The sequence below is a fragment of the Dufourea novaeangliae genome, unplaced genomic scaffold (assembly GCF_001272555.1).
Source record: "Dufourea novaeangliae isolate 0120121106 unplaced genomic scaffold, ASM127255v1 scaffold8, whole genome shotgun sequence".
Classification (NCBI taxonomy): domain Eukaryota; kingdom Metazoa; phylum Arthropoda; class Insecta; order Hymenoptera; family Halictidae; genus Dufourea; species Dufourea novaeangliae.
The window spans coordinates 1776328-1793404 of record NW_015373923.1 but is presented as its reverse complement, the minus strand read 5'-3'; the positions used below and the strand labels follow the sequence as shown (position 1 = coordinate 1793404).

At 41.6% G+C, this 17077-nt stretch overlaps 1 protein-coding gene across 6 annotated transcripts; it reads right to left on the bottom strand.

Moving 5' to 3' along the window:
• Positions 1-8363: 8363 nt before the first annotated feature.
• Positions 8364-16752, bottom strand: LOC107195006 (neuroglian). 6 transcript variants are annotated; one of them, XM_015584746.1, is made up of 11 exons: positions 15946-15998; positions 15163-15239; positions 14421-14553; positions 12447-13862; positions 11878-12338; positions 11452-11808; positions 11104-11362; positions 10707-11027; positions 9980-10629; positions 9563-9655; positions 9370-9445 (listed from the first exon to the last, which is right to left on the bottom strand). In XM_015584746.1, the coding sequence occupies exons 1-10, from the start codon at positions 15960-15962 to the stop codon at positions 9564-9566; spliced, it is 3783 nt and encodes a 1260-aa protein (XP_015440232.1). In that variant the 5' UTR covers positions 15963-15998; the 3' UTR covers positions 9370-9445; position 9563. The 6 variants fall into 6 exon arrangements, with proteins under 6 accessions (XP_015440234.1, XP_015440233.1, XP_015440236.1 ...); XM_015584748.1 differs by lacking the exons at positions 9563-9655; positions 15946-15998 and adding an exon at positions 16591-16752 and having other exon boundaries at positions 8364-9445; positions 15163-15257; XM_015584747.1 differs by lacking the exons at positions 9563-9655; positions 15946-15998 and adding an exon at positions 16591-16752 and having other exon boundaries at positions 8364-9445.
• Between the last annotated feature and the right edge of the window lie 325 nt (positions 16753-17077).

Sequence of the window (17077 nt, the reverse complement as noted above, 5' to 3'; positions counted from 1 at the left end):
ACTTAGCGATCGAACGCGCGACCGGATCGATCGCGACCGCCGTCCGTCCGACCGGTTGACCGACAATCAATTCTTCTCGCCCGCTCTGTCGATAATGCAGCCACCCAACAGGGTGATCCCACCGACGGACAACACAACGACGATCACGACACAACAACGCTCGAGAGCGAGTGAGTGTGAGAGAGTGAGAGAAACGTGAACGAGACGCCGCGCATACACACGTGTGTACGGTTCGCGTCGCTGCGGCAAACTGACTGACTGACTGACTGACTCAATGAGAAAAGGCCTGCAGCCGCAGCAGCAGAAGAGCAGCAGCAGCAGCCAACAGCAGCCAGCAGCAGCCCGTAGTCTTCTTGCCCGTGAGACCGCGAGCAAGATCTCTATCTTCTGAAGGGGTCCCGATACGCTCCGGGGATAAGGGTGCGTGCACAACGATCCAAGGTGTCGATATCGGCTGCTCGCCACCACCCTCTCTTCCCCCCTCGATTCTTTGCCCGTTTGATCGCCCTTTTCGTTGACCGTGACTTTCACTTCTTTTCTTCTTTGTCCTCGTTAATTATACGTTCTCTCTCTCTCTCTCTCTCTCTCTCTCTCTCTCTCTCTCTCTCTCTCTCTCCCCTCTTTTTAGATACGATCGGAGGAATTTTTTCATCGAACGACATTGACTCTGTTTTCGATAGCGAATTTCGGTCCAATCGGCACGAGCTTGGAAGCGTATCCAGGGTATTTGCATTACCTTCAAATTTGGTGCGGGTGTACCAAGTGACACGAAAGTAACTGTATCTTGAGTAACGCATAGAAAATATCTGAAGTGAAAAGAAATACAATGTAAGAATAATAAATAACAGTGTTGAAAAATTAGCAGCAGTAAGAGAAAAGGAAATTCACCTGACAGGTTAGCATGAAGAGTTCTCTGTCTTGAATCAAACGAATCAATTTGTCAGAATTCTATTTTCGAAAATGATCGATCGGACGTTCGACGAAAGTTGTTGGAAAAATGATTTGGCACAGTCTAGAAGGTTAGATATAAAATGTTCCCGTGGGTTTAAATTGACGAAAAATTAATTGATCCATTTTACAAATGGACCGTCTTGAAAAATTACCATCGATCCGGGTGTAATTGGCGCGCGCACGGTACAATTCTCGGCTCGAATTCTTCGTATTCCACGAGGTCTCCTCCCTCTGAATGATTTTATTAAAGACAGACACGCTTCGGTCCCGATAAACATCTGGCGGATTTATCTTCTGGTAAATCGGAGGCGGACCCGTCGACATATTTTACGGTCCGGCTGGGCCGATACCGACCTTCCTTCTCGGGACTCGAATATAGTACACGCGGATATATGGAAATCAGAATTCGGATTAGCAAATAAGGTGAAAAGAAAGATCGGTGGAAGGAACCAGTTTTTAAACGTCTTTGGCCGAGATCCTCCTCGTTTTCTTCTCTTCCATTCTCTTTCGTACTTCGTTTTCTATTCCCCACCTCCTCTTCTTCCTCCTCCATGACCTCCCCACACCCCACTTCAGCTGTCTGTCTTTGCGTTCGGCAAAGAGAATTCACGGTTGCAGTTTGGACTTTGTTCTCAGGCTTGACACCGAGTTCTGCCCATTGATTTATCGGCATCAAGACTCGCCTTAAATAGTTCGACTACATACTCGGAAGAACCGAATAGAATCTTTCTCGTCTTCGACGACGGAGGTTCGTGAATTCCGTTACGGTTCGACAGATTTTGTCGTCTCCATGTTTCGAAAATTATCATTTTCATGTTTCAAGCCTCTTCGTTTATTTTATGGTAACCGTCAACCCTATAAATATTGAGTGTTAATCAGATCCGAAACATGTCTTGCACAGTTTTTCTCTTTTTCAGACAGCCACCTTGTATCGTCAATTGCAGCGACATCTTTTTTGTACGGTCACCATTTACTAATAACGTAAAAAGAAATAAATAACACAGTCGAAGAGTATCTCTGTCGGGGTTGATAAACTCGAAATTCCGTCGTCGTTACATATATATACACGGTTTCCTTTTCGTGATCCTCCATTCTCGGCACGGTCGGTTCTTCCCATCGAATGTTCGACCACAGTTCCGCGGTATCGTTTTGTAATCCGTTACAAAGGCCGGCTTGTTAGGTGCTGCCCACGGTGTACGTATATACGACATGCACGATTTCACACTCTGCCGCTTGTGGTGTCGGTTAGCCCGCAAAGATTTTTCGCGCCTCGCGTAGAGCACCGACTCCCTGGACTCTTTTCGACGGCGAATTGGATCCTCTCTTAGTGGCGTGGTTGGATTCCCGTGGGATTTTCCACGAACAGGTGCCGGTAACGAAAGATGCAGACGAGTCTCGAAAAATATATATGGTCAATGTCCCTATTTCTAATCATGAAAGAGTTCTACTATCGCAGAAATTGATTTTTATTATATATTTATGCAACAATCGCCAAAAAAAATTTTATTAGATATAAAACCTCCCATTATATATTACTTAACTTTTTACATTAAACAAAAAATATACGTACTAAGAAAAACTCGGGACATTGCGGATATCCTATTTCGCAAAAGAAACAATCTTTGTATTAACCTTAAAAAAGTTTCTTCACGATTTTCGACCATACGTCCGAAATCTATAGTCATAATAATGGGGGGAGGGGCGCCCGTCGTCTACATTACTATTTCCGAACACAGGATTCGAATGGACCCTCGATCAATGAATAATACATGATATACGATAGACGGGCTGCTTGTGGCCCGACTTCATCAGCGGTGGACTGTCTTCGATGGTGGTTCCTCCGTAACATGGAAAAGAAGTTACATTTAAAATTAAATGCATTCGAACCAGTAATGAAAGTATCCTAATAAAGGGTATCTTGTTTCAGGAGCGACATTGATATCGAAAACCAGTAAAACAAATTTAAATATATTTTAACCCATAGTCCAGAGAAAGTCTATCAACTATCCTCAACATGTATCATCTGACTTCCTATTTTATTCCCTTTGCGCCCCCTCCCCGTATTCTTAGTTAAGCAACCTAATTATAACGTAACGTGAACTGTTTCTCCGTCAAAGACAATAAAAATCCCTTACGCCTTTAATTATTTTCTTCTTTTTTCAATACCAAATCCATTTCTGAAACAGTCCCATTTCTCAGCATATACCTTGTACGGCACGCGTGAAACGCGCGTGTTAACCGAACAAGTAATAAATAAAAAATTTAAAAAAACCGAACAAGCCTATGCTTCCCAAGGTGTTCCGGATAATCCGTTTGAGGAGGCGCCGGTTAACGCGGGTGATTTTTAACGCGTGCGCGCGTCGACGTTCTCTCGGCGACCTGTAACGAAGAGTCTTGAAAGCTCCGAGACGATATCTTCATTTTTAAAGGTCACACGCATGCCGTAGGTCCCCCAAGGGACGAGTGGGGGAGGGGGGCTGTTCATGGTTCCATCGGCTTTAAGAGAGCGCTCAATGAATAGTTGATAATAGTGTCCATTGTAGGCCGCGTGTCCGAGGGGATGGGCCCATCTAACAAATGGCCCATTGTTATCTTTTACGGCTCTTCGGTTTTTCTCTACCTCCTTCTTCTTCTTCTCCTTCGTCCCCTCTCTTCCCGTCGTCCTTCTTTACCGTCGCGCACGAGAAAAACACGGCCGTGCACACCACACATGCACACGCACAGGATAATTCAGAACGGCGAAACGATCTCACGTTCGGAGCTATTATTACGCCCGTATCGCCGATTGAAAAATATATATGCACGAGTCGTGTGTAGCTCTCTTGTAATCGGGCAGGTATAAAACACCAGTTCTTTTTTCCTTCGTATAAGTTCGAATTTCGCGCGTGGTATACCTGAAACGAATACATTTGTATTAGATCGAAAGTAGATGTAATTTATTAGGTTTCCAACGAGACGCTTAATAAATTCTTACACGGTACCATTCTCACGGGCCATCGGAGGCGAACAGATGAGAAGGGTGGGGCTTAAGGTAATCGATTTCACGGGTATCGGAATCCTCCACGCGCAGGGGGAGGTTGGGTAATCAATTTTTAGAGGTTAAGACGCTCGCTGAACCTCCCGATGCCCGAGCGAAATTAGAGGATATTCGATAACGCGACGCGTTCTTGGTGTATTACGGCCGGCCCACGGGATAAGGCATCTCGCCCGATACGCACAACGTACAATTGATCCGAACGGGTATTATATACATATACGTGGGCTCACGAACGGGGAAGCGAGTCCCTCGATGGGGCCCCGTCTCTGCGCCGAGCGCGACGACCGGTGCCGGTTTTATTCCCGATCGAATGTTTTTGCCCGACCGTCGCAAACCTAATTGGATTCGCAACGATCGCCTCCACCGCGCGGGGCCGTATATTTACAGGCGGGCATTACGCAAAATCACGTGCATACGGGTCGGTCCCCGGCGGTTTTTAAACGTGTACCCCGGGCCGGCCCGTTTGAACCCGTATCAACGCCCAGAGCCCCTGTTCGATCGTGTCCGTGGAAGGGAATCAAGGCCCGCCACGCGATTCGTTCCGCCGTTTAATCGCAACGGATACTTTGTACCCACAAAATTGCGTTATCCAAGCGCCGTCCGTTCCTTGCGGCGATCCGCCGAAGCGGCCTTTCTTCTTTTTTTTGCACGACCGATTGAATTCCAAGTGCAGCAGAAACACCACATTTGCTTGAATACGCCTGATCAACTGAACGTATAATATTCACGGGGCAGTCGATTGGGAGGTAACATTTTTCATCTTCATCCTGCGGGACAAATCAAAATCGGTAGACGCCCTTCGCCTTCCCAATGCACTCTTTGTCATGTAAATCACTACTGGCACAAATATCTCAATTTATGTAAAGCATCTTGTTCCTTAACAGGTGGATCTTTAATGTTCTTTTTACCTACCCTTATATATATTTACATATGTTCCACGAGAAATGATTAAGGACGCATTTCAAGAAACCACGTCTATTAATCTTGCTTCTTGTCTAGATTGTTTCTCGCCGTGCGACGGGTAAATGCATATTCAAATCGGTACGTTGTATATTATACGCTGTATACTATACGCTGCTAGGTCAAGAAGACAATGCGATCCGAACACCGACGGCCCTATACAATGTATCCTGATATATCTACTTATCCGTTGTAATTCTTACCTTGCCGTTGTATCCGCGTTCGATCAGCGGTGCAACCCGTATTATACGATCTTTCTCCATCGTACGGGTCGACCTTACCTTGCTCTTCTTCCACGGGGAACACGGACGCACGCACACGACGTGCCACCGTCCATGGTCCTGCTCCACACACACGAAAGGAACGTTCCGCCGTCCGGCAGACAGGCCGGGCAAACAGCAGGCGCTAACGTCGATGCATGTAACTGACGACGACCAGATCTCTCTCGGGTATAGGTATACATTTCTGCGTCGTCGACTCGGCATCCCCCTTTTGTCCCTTTTTTCTCTTCTCTTTTCGCATCTTACGGTTCGACAGGGAGCAAGGGTGAGAGAGAAATTGTCAGAAAGTAAGGGTAGGGTGGGGGGGCACATACGTTGAACGACGGAACCGATTGAAATGGACCGATGAAAGTGGGAAAACGCGGGAAAAGAAATGGCAGGGGAGCAATGTAGGCGGTAGAAAAAGATGGAAGAGGAGCGACGTTACGGGAAAGAGCGAGAAGGACTGGGAAGAGACGAGAAAGAGTGAAAAGGCAGCAGGTAGAAAAGAGGAAGGGAGACTCCACGAGAGATCAAGTTAGAGTACCGGCACAAAAAACCTGTCCCGCATAATTACATTATCGGTCACATCTCGTTCGACTTCTGTCCGCGCGGCCCTCGTGCTTGCCCGACCGAACGTGCTCCTGTGGAGTACTGTGGACAGAAGGGCCTGCCGTCTTCGAATACGATGCAACGAGGGACTCCTCCGGGGAACCTCAGGGGGTTCCCCTATCCTTGCTCCCCCCCCTTTATCAGATCTTTCCTCGAGCATCGACGATTCGAATTGAAAATTCTAACAAATCATCTCCGCGAACTACAAGAGTTGGGCTCGGGTCATCTTTACCCGGCCGAGGTTCATGGCTGTTGCATTCCGAAATGCTGAATACGTGAATGCTTAGAGGGAATATGAACATCACATACCCCAAAGAACAATGCCCCTTGGTAATTCGGTGCCTTACTCAGAATTAATAATCATATGAAATACAATTGACAAACATCTTTGTATTATATTCAATTTCGGTCAAAGACTGGGTGTTGTCACTTTCGTATAAAAATCGGTGCTATTTGAAATGTCTCGGTTAGCTGGAAAATAACATTCGAAGTTACACAATAGAATTGAATATTTAATCAGCGTGTCTGGTCGTCTTTTAGATTTTCGCTTATTTTATTCATCATCTTTTTATTGACATCGGAGATGTTACACAGGCGTTGGAATGCGCGTTATCGTAATCGCTGATAAACGGTCGGAACTTAAGGCGAATCGAAGTTTCTTTTTTCCGTTTTTTCTTTTACATAACATCGTAACGTAATCCAGTACACCGCGATCCGTTGCGCTATGAGAGATAAAATGAACCTTCAATCAGGTTGCTAAACTCTGCAGTCTCTACACCGTAGAAAAAATATTGAAACGGTCGCACCGCCAGAAATATGCACCGGACACATGTCCACGCTTTGACATTGTCATCCGTGCATCTTTCTGTCGGTAAACGTATCGGTATCTTAATAGTAATAAGATAATGTACAATGAAAGAATAGCACGATAGGCGTGCACATGTTTGAATAAGTTTGTATCTTGTACGTATGATTTCTTGTCTATTTTGTTGTTGTTTTCGATATTGTACCGAGTCAACATGTGCCGTCCCCGTGTTTACTAAATGAACACTGGCTTCGTGGAAAAACGTACGTAGTATTCTCATTGAAATCTGTGCTGCGCAGACATTTTTCGTTTCGCGACGGGTATTTATAAATAAAAGCTGTCAATAAAAAATAGTCCGATCAAAAACACACGAGATTCGACGCTAATTTACGCCACTTACATTTCTACCGTGAATACAAAAAAGAAAGCTTCGTCGTGTACAATAATGAGTAATGAAATAATACAAAGAGAAGAAAAATAAAACGAAGTATCAAAATATATTAAAAAGTATCAAAACATTAGTTACGCGTACGAGAGAGTTACTTGGAAGTTCACATAAGCTGCTACGTGTTTTTCGTCCGACTGGAGAAATTCCGAGTATACGCTGAAGGTGATTTCGACGCGTCGAAAATATACAAAAGATAGTACGATTAGAAAAATACATTGAAACATAATCACGCACGCTTTGTAAGTGACTTGGACGTCGATGCTTATCCCTTGGAAATATAATTTAATACAAGTTTACGATAAATGACGCTCTAATATATTACATATATGCCTCTGCGCTTTTACTCTTTTTAATATACTTCGGTATCTTTACAATAAATTATTGTGTTCTTTTGTTTTAATAATTTACAATACATCTTTCCCTTTTGTTAGCGCCTATATACGTATGTATGTATATATGTATAGAGTTCGTAAAAATTACGTGACGTCCAAGCCATTTATCTTGTATATTTGTACAGGATAATCGGCAAAATAGAACCTAACAAATATTAATTGAAACATCTAACTCTTGTCGCCGAAGGAAACGTGTCTTATTTTGTCATAATGGCATCGAATAGAAATTTAAAAGAAAAGAAATTAAAAATAGCTGATTACTATGCCATTCGTCCTTTTTGTGTGAGCTGAGAGATGCGTATCCTTTCTTTGGAAGTATCATATACATTTTTACGAACTTTACGCGCACGTGTATTGTAAGTATTCTATACTTTGTACCTTTTCTTTATTTTTGTACCTGACATATTTGCTCGCGACACTTTTGCAGACAACCTGTACATTGCATTGAATATGCTAAACTTAATACGGTAAATAAAAACGTACATTTATTCTTACGGAAATCAACGAATCATTTACCTATGATCTCATAACACTTCATATACTAAAACGTAATAATAGCTACTCCTGTGTGATCGCGTTCATTTTTTAAGAATCTAAGCATTAATTAATAATCAATATATGTCTCTCTATATATATATTTAATATTTTATATATTAATTAATCAATACCCTATATTCATTGGATTATAATAAAATTACAAAAAAAAAAAAAAAATGAAAAGTAAACATCCATAAAAATAAAAGGACTTCTCATTCGTCTCAGCTAAAGCACGTTTCACATACAAAAAGCAACAATTAGAGGCCATGTGACATATTTCTTTCTTTAACTACTATAGTGCATGTACAATGTTCCTTTTAATATCATAATATTAATAATATCTTTCATATATTTTTGTCGTTCGTGTATCGTTAATGAAAGTGCGAGTGCACAATAGTTGTTAGATGGTCGCTGATTCGTTTACGTTTGGCCCTCTGTCGGCAGAGTAAAAATTGATCGCATCTAAAGGTCTTTAGAACAATCTTCTCATTTTTTTCCCCTTCATTTTCTTTAGTTTAAAAGTAGAATCAGTCGAGGCCAGATTGTGACACAAGTCGCAACATCAGTCCCTCCGATTTTCAAGATTGCATATAAGTAACACCGGTTTAACTAATTTCGTATAACATGAATTATAGATACTGATCAGATCTTTCTTCCATTTCGCCCATATCAAATGTGATCCTCATATGCAGCCTGAAAAGTGCATTCTGCTTTTGTGCCGTACACACTTGGAACAATATAAACATAACTCGTATACCCTGTGACAAGCTGTTGTGTCCTTATCAATCTGGCCTTGTCAAAAAATGTTTACTGTCGATGCTAGAATATTTTCTACTATATTATGTCCATAAATAGCTTGCACGCTATGAGACACCTATCATCGTCTTTGGGTTTTATAATTAATCAATGATCATCAATAAATTCATCATTTGTAGCTAATTTCCGATCGACTAACAAACGGTACTTCCAATTCACAGTCAAATAATCTCAGATCAACGTTCTTCCGATTGCTAAAATGATTGCCCAAATACTCGAGCAGCACGTCTAAATAATGTGTATGTATCAAACATTTAAGAGGAATTAAGTCTTCGGATGACATGAATGTACAAATGTTGTGCATGACTTGTATATCCCTTAGATCGGCTCGATATAGAAACATTTACTTATACGACTACGTAAACTATAAAACCCAAAACCAAAGTCTAATTGGCAGTATAGTGTTGGACATTGCGCCCAGCGCAAGGTGCATAGCAGAGCTGCTGCGGCTAGCGAGAACTGGAGCCCTCGTTTCTGACAAGAAAACAATTTTCATGCGGCTTGGATAAGATAATGGCAGAGGTTACACGTATGTGGCCATAGTACCGCTTGGAATGGGTGGTGTTTCTTCTGGTCTAACCTTGGGCCCATATTGTCCGATGAAAGAACCATCCTCCGTGAAACGTCCTTCAACAAAACGCAATTGAAATTAATATATCCATATTTATATTTAAAATCTTACACGCCGAGACAGCTACAAATAATGTGTTTATAGATCGTGCTTGAAAGCACTGACTGACCTACCTTAAACCAATGTGGCAAATGCTTGTGAGTTAGGCTCTTGTTTACGGTGTCGACCGTACTGACCAATGAATGACCCGTCTTCGTTCATGCCTTCTGTATTAAGTGAAGTGATAAAGCAAATAAAATGGAGAAATAAAATAATAAACGTAACTTAAACCGCTAACTAGGAGAAAATGAATAATTTCTAAAGTAAGATTCTAATCTATACACGTACATAATTTTTCCACGATAGAAAAAAAAGAGAAACTGAAAAACCATTGAACAGAAATATTCTATGACCATACATCCTGTTGCATATACATATATGTGGGAATTGGTGCGCTAGCGCATACTCTAACTAAAAATATACATACCTGAATTGCCCTCATTACTCTGTTAACTTAATATAAATTGACCTTTATTGCATTTTAAACTGACCTGTGTCTCCCTCTCCGTATTCCGCCATAGAATCTGTGTCAGATTCCGGATGTTTGCCGTCTTGATGGGAGGACGATGCCAAAGACGCTCGACCGCCCGCCGATTTAGTGTCCAGAGGTTGCGAATACTCATGGAAACCACCTTCTTCCGGATAATCGCCGCGGCCGGCAGCCAATTCTCTTTCGTGTACCGCGTATTTTCCGCCTCTGTTGCGTTTAATAACACAGACAATTATAAGTACCAAGAGAAGGAACGCGATCGCAAGCATCATTCCAATGAACCAGCCGGCGGTCGCGACATTTTCCTTCGGTTGAATGATGGGCCCCTCGCTGCTTGTTTCAACCTCCTGTTGTTCGCTCTCTGTGACGTAATTTCCATCGACGGCGACGACAGACATCACGTATACTTCGCCGCTTTGAAGTCCGCGTATCTCGATCGTGTTCAACAAATACTCCGGGTCCGTTTCGAGGAATATCGTTTCACCCTTAAGTTTGTACTTCACGAAAAAGTGACTTCCCGGATTCCCGTTAAGATTCAGCTGCCAAATGATTCGCACGTTCGAATAGCCATTCTCTTTCGGAATGGTTTCCCACGTGAAATGAGGTATGTCCGGAGGTTGAGACTTCCGTGTTTTTTGTTCGATGAAGTAACTAACGGAATAAAACAAATTAGTTATGTTCAAATTGCCAAGAAATTGGGAATTTGAATATTGTATGAAGAAACGTACTCGTTCCCTTCGCCAACTTTCGTTGTCGCCCGTATATGTATACGATATTTCGTGTCGGGCACCATGTCTCCCAATTTCGCGCTTGTAGCTTCTGGATCCATAATGTGAGGTTTTCTTTCTAACAATGGGCCTAACCTAGTGCCGATTACCGGTTCGTAATAAATTCTGTACCCATTTAAGATACCATTTGGTTCGGCCGGTTTCGTCCACACCAAAAATAAGGCGCTGGATCCCATAGGATACGCCTCCAAGCCGAGAACTGTTCCCGGAACTCCTTCGGGTGTATCGAAGCTTAAAGTTTCAGAAGGTGGTCCCGCGTACCTGAAATAAAGAATTAATATTGTAGATTCAAATATAATAGCAGACAACTAAGAATAACAACTTTAGTTTTCGTTACCGGCCATTGTACGCTAGTATCCGGACATAATTCTTGCTGAATGGAACGAACTTATTGACGAGTGCGTGCGTCCTGTTACCGCCTCTTATATCGATTTCTCGCATTCCCTTTTCACCATCCTTCTCTGTCCACGTTTGGATCTTGTATCCTTGTAATTCACCTCGCACCGAGTCTTCGGGAACTGGATTCCACGAGAACTGCGCGCTGGTACTCGACTTCACTTGGTTCAGCGTAAAATTACTGGGCGCCTGCAGTGGCACTATAAACATATTAAACACAGTTTCCATTGACACGGCCGTTAAAACGAATCACAGAACGGAATAAGCGAGTTCATCGAACTGAACAAACCATCTTCTCCGGAGTATCCAATTATTTCCTCGGGCGCAATTCTGCATTCTCCCCTCTCATTAATAGCCACAACTTTAATCCTGTACCTCTGGTAAGTGGGCTGATTGTCTACTACCAAATCGTTTTTCCTCCAATCGTTTATATCCTCTATGGTCCATTTCTCCCCCGGTATGTCGCGTTTATAGTACACTCTGTACATGAATTTCGGAGCGTTGTGCTCTATTTGCGGCATGGTCGTCCACGATATTACGAGATTTTGCGGGGTAGATCCTTTTCCGACGACATTATCGGGATTCTTGTAAGGAACGTCCGGCAACGTAGTGCACACATCGCTATGTGGCGATGGCAACGACGGTCCTACACGAAGAATTATCATTAATCGCCTGTACAATACATCGAAGCATTTCGACGCATTTAGAATCTTACCTATTTTATTCCAAGCCAATACACGGAACGTGTAGTTCGCCCACGGCGTCATAGGAACGACGTACGTTTGTTCAGTGGCTGGCACAGAATCCCTCGATACTTCCCAAGTATCTGGCGTGAAGGTTGTATTGTGTTGAATAGTATATCGTAAGATCGGAGCTCTATTATCGCCCATAGGTGTCCAATGTACGGACGCGTCGTTTGCCATACAGCGCACACTGAGTAACTTCGGTGAGTTTGGCACATCCTGAACAACTAGCGTCGCCTGTGCTTTGGTCTCGTCCAATTCCGTATGAGCGACACACGTGTAAGTACCAGAATCCAATTCTGTTGTTTTCGTAATCATTAAAGAGTAATCGGTGCTACGAATGAAGCGTGGTTCCATCTCGAAATCTATGGGTTCGCCGTTGCTTAACCAATCGATTGTTAGGACCATACTCGGATCGGTTACTGCATTGCATCTGTAATAGAAAGTATTTACTGTTACACTTTCATGTCGAAAACGAAGGAGTTCATAAATGACAAGGAACGCAATAAAGATATCACGTTTAAATACACCAATTAGTTACCTAAAGGTTGCAGTGGAACCTGCAGCAACTTCATAATCTTCCGGTTCATCCGTAATCCTTGTATGTTCCTTTACCACTAGATTACCAGTAGCCTCGACTTGTCCGAATTTATTAGATGCGTGACACGTATAAGTGCCCGCATCTAAGAATATTACGTTTTCGATCTCTAGATCGCCAGACTCTAGAGTCTTATATCGACCGCCAGTCAATTCTTGATCGTTCCGTGCCCATTTAACGGCCGGCTTCGGTGCTCCAAACACACGACAAGTGATCCTTACCGTTTTACCATCGACCGTAGCGATATCCGCCGGGGGTTGTGTGATTTCGGGCTCTAAGGCTAGAACATTTACGTACACGTCTTTGTATACGTAACCCAATGAATTTGTCGCGTTGCAACCGTAATTTCCGGTGTCTTTCTTCGTCAGTTTCTCAATGATGATCGAGTTCGATGTAACTTTTCTACGCGGATTTGGTGGAGCCTCCGATATCGGTTTACCATTGTGTATCCATTTGATTTCTGGGACAGGTACACCGTCAGCCGCACACTTAAACTCGACGGTTTCGTCTTCCGCCGCATTGATTATCTCAGGTTCAATAGTGAAATATGGTACCGCCATCACTTGCAAGTTTATCGAATACGATTGCGCGTTTCCTACTCCGTTGGACGCTTCGCAGGTGTACGTACCTTCGTCTTTAAAATTGACGTGTTTTATTATCAACGATTTACCATAATTCCCCTGTGTTATTCGATCGTTTGTTCTAACCACTTCGCCGTTTTTACTCCATACTATTTGTGGCAGTGGCGTGCCACCATATATGCAATATAATTCAATCTTTTTACCGCGTAAGGCAACTTCGTTTTTCCTACTGACGTATTGTTTAACGGGCTCGTGTTTGTTCTGACTAGCAGATACCCCCGATGAAATAACATTCAATAGAACTTTATTCCCTAATTTATATTCACTTCTGAATAAAGACGTAGCTGCGCATGCATAATAAAAATCGTCAGAGGCATCGTTTCGAGAGACATTGCTGAACCAAAGGTTTCCTTCCGGGTCCAGTGTCATTCGGGAATTATTGATCGATTTGATGGCCCCGGCAGTATCTTGTATTAACCAATATACGTTTGGTTTCGGCCAACCATCTGGCGGTTGGCATGTCAGTTTAAACGGTTGTCCTTCATTCGCATCCAGACTTATAGGATTTTGATCCTTGAATGAATTTAATTCGGCTTTCCTCACGAAAACCGAATTAGATGTGGCTATTCCCCATTCGTTTTCTGCAAAACATTGGTACTGTCCTAGATCTTCGTCTCGTGGTCGAGAGATCACCAGTGTACCTCGACCTGGTTGCTGAGAGATACGATCGTCATAAGCTGGCCATTCAAAGTTTTTCCCATTTTTAATCCATCGGTACCTGTATGAAATTAAAATTTATATTATCAAGTTAACATTGATGTTAATAGTAAGTATCGAATATAAGGATTACTGTTCCAAGAATAATACAGTTCCTTTAAATGCTATTTACAAACGAACTAAAATAAATCACAACATGGTATCAATATTGTTTATTTTTCTTTAACATCTCAGAGGCCACTCCCATGCCTGTAGAATTTACACCACAAGTAAGGTATCTTTATCAGTACTAGTAACTTTATATCCCCTAAGGCTATGAGGTCATCCTGGTAATTAAGACCAGTTACTCTGGCTTCTTTGCAGAACAGAGATAGTACACTTGAATACGAGTGCAATGAAACTGCATGAATGAAATCTCCATGGAAAATGCAAATGTACTGTTATGCTATTAATTACTATTTTCAAATATTTTGTTCGCATAAACCATCAAACAATTGAAATTGAAACAAGGAAATATTCCTTGATTGATTTTATTAATAATTTCAAAGAGAATACCATTGTGTTAGAGAATAATAAGCAAATTTGTGTTCTATTTACTTTCCAATAACATGCACTTTACCCTGGGGCAGGTTCTCCTTCTGCTTCACATTCTATTAAAAATGGTTTCTCGTTCTCATTGACCTTTGCTTGAGCCACTTGAAATAACTGCTCGTCTGTCGGGGGTTGTTTGGATATCCTTGGTGGAGATTGGACTAATGAAAGATACAAATGACAAACATGTATAATTGTTACATTTTTAAAGCTCGTCAACTCTGCTATTGCTATGCAACAACAAATCAAACTTTTTAATTAAATAAATGCAATGCAATTAAATGAAACAAAGAATCAATAAAAACACTCCTGTAACTAATAAAAAAAAAGTTAAAACTTAACATATGTAAAGAAATGCAGTGAAATATAGTGAAATCAAAATAATAGAAACAAGCTTTTAATTTCATAGAATGTAATTACATTAAACAGAATTCACTTAGCATAAAAAGTGGTACAAATGCAAGTAAAAGCAAATAAGTATTTTTTTTTAAATTCCTGAATTGTATAGCATTAAACTTTCTATTTTAGACATCTATAAAGCATCTTAAATGTACAATAACAGAAATCAATGCGATTTGTTATTAAAAACTAGATTTGTAGTAAGCAAATCTGTCTCTAACAACTCTACAATTTTTTTCACCTCCTATAATATCCAGGATACGAACTATAATTAAAAATCACAGATTGTTATAGAAACTGAAAGATCGGGATGGGTGTTAACAACAAATTTATTATGCCAAAATGAAATACAACAACAGAATTACACTCACTTATCGCTGATGCCTGTAGGACCAATGTTGAGATAATGCACACGATGAGCTTCATGATTGGCCGGTATTTTCTTAATCTAGAAATAAAAAAAGAACTGCCCTAAAATTCGCGGCTATCAAGATTTAAAACAAGGTGTAACAAACGTGATCGAAGCATCAAATACTCTGACTATGAATTCGAATTGGATATTCGAAATCGGACTTCGAAGCGATCCGGATGCCTAAATTCATTGCAGCCATTCGAAAACACAATACACTACGGCATAGAAACCGGAAATTCATCGTTTCAATCTTCACTATTCATAACGAATTTATCGAATGAAATCGTCAAAGCGGCCTTTGCTAAGTCCTATTCACGGCCATGAAAAGCGATTTTTCGTCTTCGGTTCGAACGGTATCGAATTATTGTTTGCACTGGTTCGTATACATGTCAAACTTGGACAGGCATTATTTCGAATACAAAACAAATGATTGTCCACTTTTATCTTGAAGATAAAATTATTTCATATCAGGATCAAATAAAACATTTTAAAGTAGCAGTTCATTTCAGTTCACTACCTCAAACAAACTAATAATAGCCAATTTCAAATACAAAACGGGTTAACAGATGATTTGATTGAAAACCGAATAATGAAATAATCTAAATAAACATCGCTTGCTTGTCGAGTAAAAACAATGCATGAACCCTTGGAAATAATTGCTAATCGAGTAATTATTTTTGAAACATTTTATTCAAGTAATGCTCAATCGCAATGCACACGCTCAAGGCTGTAAATCATTTACACGAACAAAAAGTTCATCTCGAACGATACTAGTTAAAATTGTCAAGTTCCGTGAAAATGTTACACTGTGGTAAGTTGCCAATGGAGATGTGAAAAATGGGCGTGCTCTCCGCGGCGACGGGCAGCATATAGATCAGACATGTGTCAGCGTACCCGGTTAATTGTATCAAGCGATTCGAAGCATCCTAGAGTGCTAATATCTGAAGGCAAACGTGGAGAAATAAAAAAGATCGGCTGTACGGTAATCAGGAATTGCTTTTCAGGTCGCGCGCGATCGTTGTCGGGAACAGGTGATGGTGTCATGATGATCTCACCAAAGTTGTCCTTCGAAATCACAACATCGCGCACGAAAATCACGATTTTATAGTCGTTTGATTCGATCGCCTATCCACGACACACGTCAGACAGTTGTCTGATATTCAAGAAAATCTTATCGATCGGGCGTTAGCTGGAAAACAGATTTTCCTATGGGGAACCAAAAAGGAAAAAAGGGAACACACACGGGGCTGGGCATACGAACGGGCACACCCGCGAACCAACATTGATCGCCGACGCTGTTCCGCTCGTTTCACGCGTTCCACACCGACACCTCGATCCTGCGTCACTGAAAACCTAACCGTTTTCACAATGTTAGGGATCGGCTCACCTATCTCAACGTATTCGGAAGTGTTTATAATGTTAAAATCCCGTCATCACCAAGGCATCATCGAAAAACCACTGACTCGCGCACACGTAACGCACCGTACGGTACTGTACCGCTGTAGATGTGCACGTTGCATGTATTGCAGCTACGTCCTCCCACCTAACGCTTCCCTGCTACACTGATTCACACCGATGCGCCTTTAACAAAACTCTTAAGGATCTCTCACACCGTGAATAGATTTGACATTTCATTCTGCTGTACTGAAATGATTTATTAATGGCACTCCTTTCGTACATTAGATTCGAAATACTGAGAAACATGAGGAAGTTTATTGAAATGAATATTGCATTATGCTGTGTACCAATAAGTAACCGACTATTTTGGCTCCATTCCTGTGAGTTAAATTCGTGGCACTAACAAAAAGAAAGAAAGTCTTAACCGTATTGTTAGTAGAATTACGGAATAAGCAAGATAGTTAGTAACATCCGTT